Source organism: Sorghum bicolor, chromosome 2 (genome assembly GCF_000003195.3).
Source record: "Sorghum bicolor cultivar BTx623 chromosome 2, Sorghum_bicolor_NCBIv3, whole genome shotgun sequence".
Taxonomy (NCBI): Eukaryota; Viridiplantae; Streptophyta; class Magnoliopsida; order Poales; family Poaceae; genus Sorghum; species Sorghum bicolor.
This window is the reverse complement of record NC_012871.2, coordinates 5,982,266-5,993,229: the sequence shown is the minus strand read 5'-3', so window position 1 is coordinate 5,993,229 and position 10,964 is coordinate 5,982,266. Positions and strand designations below refer to the sequence as shown.

Sequence of the window (10,964 nt, the reverse complement as noted above, 5' to 3'; positions counted from 1 at the left end):
TTAGATGTATTTGATAGTACAGAAAGATGATGGCCTATGCACTAGCAATACAAACACAAGCATAATGACGATTTCAATAGAACACATTCACTTCATATTAAGGATAAAGATCTTGAAGCTCCTCTTTTGATGACACAAGAAGATGTAAGAGAAGATTCTAAGGAGTGAGGGTGGAAATGAACAAGACTTAAAACAAGCAACAAGGTGGAGATGAATAACAATGATAAGGATATAGTATAAAAAAGAAACAAGGTGGAGATGAATAACAAGGATAGGGATATAGAATAGAAGAGATATATAGTATAGAAAGCAACAAGGTGGAGATGAATAACAATGATAAGGATATAGTTTAGAAGAAAATATCAAAGAGTGAGGGTGAGAATGAACAAGATTTAAAACAGATAATAAGGTGGAGATGAATAGCAAAAGATAATAAGGATATAATACAGAAGAGATCTAGAATAGAAAAGCAATAAGCTAGGTGGAGATGAATAGCAAGGATAAGGATATAGTATTATAGAAGAAAAAAAATTCTAGGAATGAGGGCCAAAATTAAGATTTAAAACAAGCAACAAGATGAAGATAAATATGATATAATATATAGTATTAAATAAATAGGATATAGTATAGAAGAAAATAAGGTGGAGATGAATAGGATATATAGGATATATCTAGGTGGAGATGAATAGCAAGGATAAGGATATAGTATTATAGAAGAAAATATTAAGGAGTGAGGGTCGAAATGAAGATTTAAAATAAGCAACAATGTGGAGATGAATAGAATATAGAATATACTATAGAATGAATAGGATATAAGCCTGGGCAAATTACCCGATACCCATTACCCATACCCAAAATACCCAGACCCAGACCCAAATTACCTGAACCCGAGGTACCCAATCCTAAATTCGGATAGCGATTTTGATTACCTAAAATTAGCTTGGGTAATTCGGGTAATATCCCCCGGTACCCGAACTACCCGAATTACCCAAACATTTGTCTATGTCTTTGTATTTATCATGTGTTGTTAGTTAAACATTAGAACTTATCAATTTATTAGAATATAATTCTCTTTGTTTGAACAAGTGATCGTAATATATTATTCTCTATAAAATGCTATTGAAATTCTAATACTGCTGAAATTATATATAAATTTCTACTGAAATTTTGTGTAGTGTGTTGTTTTCTGAAAATTCGGGTAAATCGGGAATACCCGAACCCGAATTATCGGGTACCCGAAATTGCGGGTAGTGTTTTTTTTAGACTAATATCGGGTAACAATTTTCATTACACGAATTTTGAATTAACCGAATTACCCGACCCGAAAAAATCGGATAACCCGAACGCCTAGGCTTAAATAGGATATAGTATAGAAGAAAATAAGGTAGAGATGAATATGATATAGGATAAGAGTATAGGAGAAAACATCAACCTTAGCAATAGGTGATTAATATGTTATAGTATATATATAGAAGAAATTACATAAAGGTTATGGAACAAGGAGTCAAGGATGTTGCAATGGAGATGAATAGCATCTATATATGCGTGGACCACACCTATTATTATCCTACTTACACTTTCGTCCTCCTTTCGCATAAAAGAGTTAACCGTGAGATGATAGGATGGACTAAGCCTTATATGTTGCTTTAACCCATTCTAACCAACCAAGGTAAGACTAAACCCTCTACAACATCTCGTTAACATGCACATGAGTTACTATATGGGCCAAACTCCAAACTGGGCCGGTATGACATAGCGGTGGCAGCGGTAGGTAGGGTGGGGGGGGGTGAGGGTCCTTGAGGGATTAGGGTTTAGATATGAAATATCTATAATTAGATTTGGATCCAAGGGTCACAAATTACGTGGATTTATACATGGAAACTTAGTTGGTGGTCTCACGTTTCCTAGGCTAATTGTACATAGAAGAAGTATACTCAATCTCATTGACAAGTGGGACCCTTCCGCACTCTGGCCCCACATTCAGCGAGCTTCGGCACCGCCCGGACCCGTAGGTCCGCTCCCCGAAGGATCAGGTCGGGAGGGCTGCGTGCAGCCGCCCGGTCGTGTGCCTGCCCACCCCCACCTTTGGCTATAAAACGTGCCGCCTGGTCGTCTTGGTAGTCAGTTACTACTTGCTCCTTCCACTTCGCCTTCCACCTCGCAACGAAACGAAACCCCATGGCTTCCCGTGGGCGCGGTTTCGGCGGAGGGCGGCAAGGCCCTGGTGGTGGGCGCGGCAGCGAGGGCAGGGGGCGCGGGATCGGTGGCGGCGGAGGTTACCAACAACCCTACGGTCGCGGCGGTGATGGAGGCGGTGAATCCGGAGGCCGAGGCGGCGTGGGCCGAGGGCGCGGGGTCGGCGGTCGCGGCAACGGGGGAGGCCGCGGACCCGGCGGACGAGGTGGCGTCGGCTACCAGCAGCCGCCACCGCCGCCGCTCGGGAACGTAGAGGTCGGAGGCCGGGGCCGCGGTGGCGTGGCGGTAGCTGTACCAGTACCAGCCCGCCCCGCGGCGCCTCGTCCTCTTGCGCCGGTCGTCGCTGCCCCGGCAGTTCCAGCAGCGGCCTCGTCTTCTGCGCCGCCGGCGCAAGCGCCTCGTGCCCCCGCCGGGGCGGCTGGAGGCGGAGCTGCCTTGGCGGCAGGCATGGGGAGGTTGGCCGTGGCCGACAACCCCGCTCCTCCCGCGCCTGCTGCAGGTAGATCCGAGGCGCAAGGTCCTGCGCACCGGCCTCCGCCTCCGCCCCTCTCGAGCAAGGGGATCACTCCGCCTGCGCGCCCCGGGTTCGGCACGTTGGGGAGGAAGCTCATCGTTCGCGCAAACCACTTCGCTGTCCAGGTTGCCGACAACGACATCTGCCATTATGACGTGAGCTTCATCCCTTCTTCATCTTCTCCTTCCTTCTTCTCGTACTTTTGCACTTTGCGGCGTCCGCGATTGCTCGGGATCTGTTATATTCTTTTGATCTGTACATCATCTCAGTGCTTTTCATTTCTCTCCCTACCACTACCATCATGTGCCGGTATGAGGATCACCTTGCTCGTATTAGCTGCGGTTTCCTTTCTTTTTCGCCTTCTATTTTCAGGGTTTTAGCTGCGCGGTGATTTTGCAAAAAGTTACCATTTCCTGGATCTGTTCGCGTGGATCTGCTTTAGCAGTGTACCGTGCGATTCTCGCGTACTACTAGCTAGCTGCTTATTCCGATGGATGATGGTCGTGCAGCTTTTTCCTTCGCGGAAGTGTTAGCTGTCCGATTTCCTTTCATTTTTTTTTCTAGGTATCTAAAGTAGTAGTACTTTTGCAGTTGCTCCTATCGAGCAAATGTCTACAGCTTGCGCGTGCCGTACTTGCTGCCTTGTTGGTGTAAGGAGATAGGGGTGACCGGTCACACGTCTACTTGTTCTCTATCCAATGATAGACAGTTATTTCTATGCGAGGGCCAATGGCCAGTTCATTGCTGCTTTGCCAATGATCCATTCATAAAGCTTTGTTGTTTTCACCATTTCCTGATGAGGTAACCAATGGCCAGTTCATTACTGCTTTGCAGACAGTTTAGGCAAGGTCTTTAGTACTCTTGGTGGTTGCACGGTGGATTCGTAATGATTTCGCCACAGCCTTTTTGATGTGGATTGGACTTGTGGTGGTGTGTGACTGTTTTTGAGACACATGCGTCCAGCAACCATGGATGAATGTCAGCGTGTTTATCAAACAAAAAGAAGGAAACATAGGGATTAGTGGATGACAGCTTGTGATTCTAAAATTATTTAATTACCAGACAACTTGAACATGTTCGAATCCTGCATACCTGATCAGTAGCACTACACTTCTAGCGCTTGTTGTTGATATATAGAGATCCATTTGTTTGCCATCTTGCTCGATTTTGTCCTGGGTTTTGTTTGCTGAATTCTGTGTGATTTATGTTTCTTATGTATACAAGAAATATTTGATATTTCTCTCTTAATGTCTGATTGGAAGGTGTTTTTTTTGTGTGTATTCCATACATATTTGACTCGACACATGCACATTATCAGGTTTTAATCAATCCTGAACCAAAGGCAAGAAGAACCAACAGGGTGATTCTGTCAGAGCTTCTCAAGGTGCATGGTGCGACATCCCTCGCCCATAAGATACCTGCCTATGATGGAAGCAAGAGCCTATACACCGCAGGCGAGCTGCCATTCAAATCAATGGAGTTTGTTGTCAAGTTGGGGCGCCGAGAAATGTAAGTACCACTCCTGTGTCATATGTGCAGTACACTCTCTTGTGACTTGCAGCTGCTTACTGATAAAATTTGCATCCTGTTATTTTAATTGCTGAAATTCAGTGAGTACAAGGTGACAATCCGATATGCGGCACAGCCAAACCTGTACCATCTTCAGCAATTCCTCAAGGGTCAGCAGAGGGACGCCCCATATGACACAATTCAAGCATTGGATGTTGCCCTGAGAGAGTCTCCTTCTCTCAAGTAGGATATCAGTGTCATTTCTTCACTTTCTTTTTTTTGCAGTATCCTTTTTGTTGAGCTGCTAACCACGTGCTTACTAATTTCCTTTTGTTTTGCAGTTATGTCACTCTTTCTCGATCCTTCTTCTCCAAGAAGTTTGATAATGGGGTGGACATTGGTGGTGGGCTAGAGAGCTGGAGCGGATATTACCAGAGCTTGCGCCCAACTCAAATGGGCCTCTCATTGAACATTGGTAAGTTATCTTATCCAAAAAAATCAATGTGTACAAAACTGCACCAAATAATTACTTGATTTTGATTGAGTCTCAATATTGAGGGGATGGATTGAACAAATCTCCACAGTTTCAGTATGGGAATTTTGTGTGTATGCTATTTTGCTGGTGTGCCATTGTTGGTTCGATATTTATGTGTATGCCACTGGAACTTGCATCTCAAGTTCAGTTGGAACATAAATATGAACTGTGCTGTTTGCTGTTTGGCTTGATCGAAATAGCCACTTGTTTGGCATACATTTCTGATTTGTTCCAAAACTCATAAGCCTCATTTGGTACAACTCTGGACGGCTCCCGCTCCTTCATGAACAGCCGTTGAAACCACTAAGCTTCACTGGTTTTGGCTCCTCGGTGCATTGTAGGAAGGAGTTTTGTGGCCCTGGAGCGAAACACAAAATGAGGCCCCTATATCTAGACAATAAAGGCCTTGTTTAGTTCATCCCCAAAACCCAAAACTTTTCAAAATTTCCCGTCACATTGAATCTTGCGGCACATGCATGGAGCATTAAATATAGATGAAAATAAAAACTAATTACATAGTTTGTCTGTAAATCGCGAGACGAATCTTTTAAGACTAGTTGCTCCATGATTGGACAATGTTTGTCAAATAAAAACGAAAGTGCTACAGTGTCGTTTTCCAAAATTTTTTGAAACTAAACAAGGCCAAAATACCAAAATTAGGTTCCATTATATGATAGGTTACAGTTTTCAGTAATAAGAATAAGAATTATAATATGTATTTAATAACCTTCTCCACCATTCATTAAACCACTGGGTAAGAGTGCACGAAGTTAGATGAAAATAAGAATTGAGAAGGCATGTCGCTCGATAAGAAAAGTAAAATTAACAAGCAGGAAGGACTTAATGGCTGACTGGTGGTAGGCTGGTAGCTAGAAGGAACTTGTCATGGCAACCTGCCTTGTCTTGTTAAATTTCATGGTGTGGTATGCAGTGCCCGCTGAAAGACAGTCAATGCTAATATCAGGTGCATTGAATTGTCGCATGGAAGGCAATATAGTCATGGTAGGCGACTCAAGACTTGAGACATACCAAAAGAGTCATATAGGTTATCGGTAAACGCTTGCACAATGATTCTTGTGAGCTGCGTCAAGAATTTAAAAAAGAAACTGCCAATTAGGCTAACTATGCTTAAACTAATTAGGCATAATGACAAATTACTAATTAGGGCCTCCGGATTTTTGGGGGCCCGCTGTGGTCGCGCCACTAGCGCTGCCCAATATACCTGCCCAATACACGGCCTCTTTTTTTATGCGATGAATGTCCATGTGTATATTTTTCTGTTTTTAACCTCTTGAACTCACTTATGTTGTTCAGATATATGCTCGACTTCATTTTACCAATCTATCCCTGTGGTAAAATTTGTTGATGATTGTCTTGGGCTGACAAACCCTGCCCAACCTTTTTCGGACAGGGATCGTTTGAAGGTAGCATTTGTCAACAAAAGTTGTCACATGCAATTTAACTACAGTAACCGACTGATCTGTCTCTATCTACAAATTTTCAGCTTAAGAAAGCCCTGCGTGGAGTTCGTGTTGAGACTACACACCAGCAGGGGAAAAAAAGCGCCTACAAGATAACTGGGATTACTCCTGTTCCATTGGCTCAGCTGAGGTACCCATCTGTTCATATCTCTTCCCTCCTTGCCTGTTTGTTCTAGTACCAAGACGAACTTATCCATTTCCATTTCTTATCTTCAGCTTTTCTTGTAACGAAGGACCTCAGTTGACTGTTGTCCAGTACTTTGCTGAACGGTACAACTACCGGTTGCGCTATACTGCTTGGCCCTGCCTTCAGTCCGGCAATGATTCTAAGCCGATATATTTACCTATGGAGGTAATATTTGCATCTTTGTGATTCCTATACAGCACCTGGTGCACCATGCAATAGTTACATGCATAATATGTATTTTCAGGTGTGCCAAATCATTGAAGGACAGAGGTACCCTAGGAAGCTCAGCGACACACAGGTGACCAATATACTGAAGGCAACCTGTAAACGTCCTCAGGAGAGGGAGGGGAGCATTATTCAGGTATAGGCCAATATAACTTTGGCTTTGACACTGTCTTTTCGATTGGCAAGTTTCTTAGACATTTAAATGTGTAACTTCTTGTACTGATATTTTTCTTTTGAAATTTAATAGTTTTCTCTTTCATCTGATCTTTTGTTTGGTTATCCTGTAAATAGATGGTTCACCGCAACAACTATTCAGCTGATAAGATGGCACAGGTGTTTGGGATCACTGTGGCCAACCAGATGGCTAATGTGCAAGCTCGTGTTCTGCCTGCACCTATGGTATCTATTGTGCAGCATTCTCAATTTGATGATTTATATTTTTTTTGATTAATTCCAAGACTGACCTATATATGTAAACTTGTTTCAGCTGAAATATCATGAATCTGGAAGGGAGAAAACGGTTGCACCAAGTTTGGGGCAATGGAATATGATTAACAAGGTGATTCTATATGCTGGCTAGTTAAATTTCCTGATCTGATTTTTTTTCTATTAAGATCATTTTCATTTTAGTTGATATAATAGGTACATTTGGTGGTTCGTAGAGTTGGTTATTGTTGGATTTGGAGTAGTCTTCTTCGAAGAGTTGGTTATTGTTAGATTTGGAATAGTCTTCCTACTGAGGTTCACTTTTTGTTTCCAGAAAATGGTCAATGGTGGAACTGTTCACAGCTGGACTTGTTTGAGCTTTTCGCGGATTCAGCTTCATATAGTAGACAGAATATGCGAGGACTTGGCTCAGATGTGCAATTCCATTGGCATGGTAAATTCGTGCATATGCTTCTGGATACTATTATAGTTAACAAAGTCAGCAGCCAGGTAATGTTGAATTTGATGTCAATGATATTTCAGGATTTTAATCCAAGGCCCGTGACAGAAGTTCAGTCAGCCTCACCCAACCACATAGAAGCTGCTTTAAGGGATGTGCACATGAGGGCTCCAAATTTGCAGCTGCTTATTGTCGTTCTTCCAGATGTTTCTGGTCATTATGGTACGTGCATCTTTGAAAAAACTGTGCAACTTATAAATTTTGTGAAAATAAAATTACGTGCATATTGATATGGGAGACTTTCTTTACACAATTCTATGGGAAAAGTTAACCAGTAGCAAGTTATATTGCTTTTGTGTAGCACACATGAAGAATTATTATGCACAGCACACACAAGGCATGTTATTCGCATTGTATGTGTAGCAAACGTGCAGTGTACTTTTTCCAGCAGCACTTATGCTTGGTTTTATGGTAAAGTCATTGGTATGCAAATTTGTAGGGAAAATTAAGAGGATATGCGAGACTGACCTTGGTATAGTATCTCAGTGCATCAATCCAAAGAAGAATAAAAACAAGCAGTATTTTGAAAATGTCGCCCTTAAAATCAATGTGAAGGTCAGTGCAGTTTACTGCTTTCTTCTCTCTTGTGTGGTTCAGCTGTTATGGAAATTGAAATTTATTCTGCCTTTTATCAGGTGGGAGGGCGCAATACAGTGCTTGAGAGAGCCTTTGTGCCTAATGGAATACCTTTTGTCTCAGATGTGCCAACAATCATTTTTGGTGCTGATGTTACCCATCCTACAGCAGGAGAAGATTCCTCGGCTTCTATTGCAGCTGTCTGTTTCTTGTTCTCTGCATTTGTTTCGTTCAAATGCTATAGTAACTTGAACGAATTTTACACTTCGCATTTGAACATTTACTCCCAATGGAAATGTTGTGACACAAAGTAATGGAATGATATAACCTTTTGCAGGTGGTTGCATCCATGGACTGGCCACAAGTCACAACATATAAAGCACTAGTCTCGGCGCAAGCACATAGGGAAGAGATTATACAAAATCTGTTCTGGACTGGTACAGATCCAGAGAAGGGCACTCCAGTGAACGGTGGAATGATAAGGTAACTTTGTATCCTTTGTGTTCATGAGAACTGTTGAATGAAAGAGGTGACAGTTTGAAACTAAGGTGCGGCTGAATTATGCTCTGCAGGGAGTTGCTGACTTCATTCTTTAAGAGGACTGGACGAAAGCCCAAAAGGATTATATTTTACAGGTATGTGCTTGATTTATTACATAACTCTTTGATGAAGCCTTCATAACTTCCAGTACTTTTGTTTTGTTTATTTAGGGATGGTGTAAGTGAGGGACAATTCAGCCACGTTTTGCTCCATGAAATGGACGCAATCAGGAAGGCCTGTGCCTCTATGGAAGATGGTTATCTACCACCAGTGACATTCGTGGTGGTACAGAAAAGGCACCACACAAGGCTCTTCCCTGAAGTTCATGGAAGGAGAGATCTTACTGACAAAAGCGGAAACATTCTTCCTGGTTAGTACCATGATGTTCATCCTTGTTCATAACTTAAGTAAAATAGTAAACAGGGAGAAGAAACGTCCACCTTAAGCATTGAGCATTATTAGTGAGAATTGGACCCTGGTTGGGTTAAAGACAACCGCCAGACTAGCCATACTATATCTTAGGGATATCTCCGCTTCTAACATAAGTATGATATTATTTTGAGCACATACATGCTGATTGTGATTTGTGTCTTCTTACTGTTAAAATACACAGGAACTGTGGTTGATACTAGCATTTGTCATCCCAGCGAGTTTGATTTCTACCTCTGTAGCCATGCTGGAATTAAGGTATGATTGAGACACCTGTCACTCAGGCATCAGGTTTTTTGATTGTGTAATATTTGTCACTCTGAATGTAAATTCATTTCTTCAGGGAACAAGCAGGCCAACACACTATCATGTCCTCTATGATGAGAACCGTTTCTCGGCTGATGCTCTGCAGTTTCTCACAAACAACCTTTGCTACACGTAAGCTTGACCCGACTCCCATTAACCACTGCTCCAACTTTTGTGTTACTATATTTGTTCCCCAACCCCAATATATTTGGTGCCATCTGAACTCGAGCACTTTTGTTTTGCAAATGCAGATACGCACGCTGCACACGCGCTGTTTCTGTTGGTAAGTCGAATAATCTGACCAATCTGTTCATGTGATTAGCCCAGTATTGCAAATTCATTACTTGGGGAGATTAGTTTTCTTTCCCTGTTTCTCTCTGTATTTGTGTCCAGATTGATGATCCTTGAGTTCCTCCTTCATGCAGTTCCACCAGCCTACTACGCTCACCTGGCAGCATTCCGCGCAAGGTACTATGACGAACAAGAGAGCACCGATGGAACCTCAGTTGTCAGTGGTAGCGCCGCCACAGCCGGCGGTGGCCCACCTGCGTTCCGCAGGCTCCCCCAGATAAAGGAGAATGTGAAGGAAGTGATGTTCTTCTGCTGATGAACCGGCGCGAGCTGCTGTTTGCTTCTATTAGTGTCGCATGCCTTTGCTCCTCAGTATGCAAGAGGTGTTGTTAGTTTACAAACTTAGCTGCTGATGCAACTTTGAGTATTTGTGGTGAGTTGGTACTGATGGCTGTTCTGACTATATTTTGCATGAGTGCTGTTAATGAATTTTAGTTGTGGTTTTGTTTTTTTTTGTCCTCTTTAAAATATTCATAGAATTTGGGTAGGGCTAGTGATCTGCAGAGTCATGATCTGGGCCGTGACAGTGCAAGATAACTTTGCTTGGTAGCGTAGGTTTCCCACCCTGCAGAGCAATTCATCGAACTAAACACAACGCTTTTAACAAGGAAAGAGACAAAAATGCCACCATTACCAAGTAACAACCAACTAGGGCCAGACCTAGCTAGGAGGAATCGGAACCCAAATGACATGGCACAGAGTTAAAAAAGAAATATGAATGAGCTCTTATTTTGCTGGAGAAACACCTTAGGCCTGAGAATAAGAACCGGAAACTCACCTTGCATTGTGTTGTTTGTGCTTCGAATATTTTTTCCAAGAAAGTGCAACGGTTAAATTTAAAATTTGGATAGTTTGCTATTTTGCACTGTAGAAGTTTTTAGGCATCAATTAAATGTATCTATTTCTTCTACAGGGCTAGCCCATAGTGCATCAATTATACAAGGGCAACACTAAAGCATGCGCGTGCAGGAAATCAAATTTTCGGATGCACAATCCATTTTAAGAAATAAATTATTTTATTTGCCAAAAAAGAAAAAAAACAAAGATCGACCCGTCGTCGGCCATAGCTCCGGTGACCCTAACGCCTGCGATAGCCGCCCTCTTTCTCTTCCCACACCGCCGCCATGTTCTCTAGCTCCGGCGAGCCTCGCCCGTCCCGACCTGGTCTG

General features: G+C 42.6%; 1 protein-coding gene across 1 annotated transcript; it reads left to right on the top strand.

The window, feature by feature from the left end:
- LOC8075047 (protein argonaute MEL1) lies at window positions 2,129–10,240 on the top strand. Its single transcript, XM_002461551.2, has 21 exons — window positions 2,129–2,865; window positions 4,029–4,219; window positions 4,322–4,462; window positions 4,561–4,694; window positions 6,069–6,178; window positions 6,259–6,365; window positions 6,452–6,587; window positions 6,667–6,783; window positions 6,939–7,046; window positions 7,135–7,206; window positions 7,408–7,527; window positions 7,617–7,755; window positions 8,033–8,148; window positions 8,229–8,369; window positions 8,507–8,652; window positions 8,742–8,804; window positions 8,880–9,079; window positions 9,323–9,396; window positions 9,482–9,576; window positions 9,696–9,727; window positions 9,870–10,240. The coding sequence occupies exons 1-21, from the start codon at window positions 2,179–2,181 to the stop codon at window positions 10,049–10,051; spliced, it is 3,111 nt and encodes a 1,036-aa protein (XP_002461596.1). The 5' UTR covers window positions 2,129–2,178; the 3' UTR covers window positions 10,052–10,240.

Coding starts and splice junctions, on each gene's coding strand:
- LOC8075047 (XM_002461551.2), top strand. CDS start 2,179: ATGGCTTCCCGTGGGCGCGGTTTCGGCGGAGGGCGGCAAGGCCCTGGT. Junction 4,695..6,068: donor GGGCCTCTCATTGAACATTG/GTAAGTTATCTT, acceptor TATGTTGTTCAG/ATATATGCTCGACTTCATTT. Junction 7,528..7,616: donor TGTGCAATTCCATTGGCATG/GTAAATTCGTGC, acceptor ATGATATTTCAG/GATTTTAATCCAAGGCCCGT.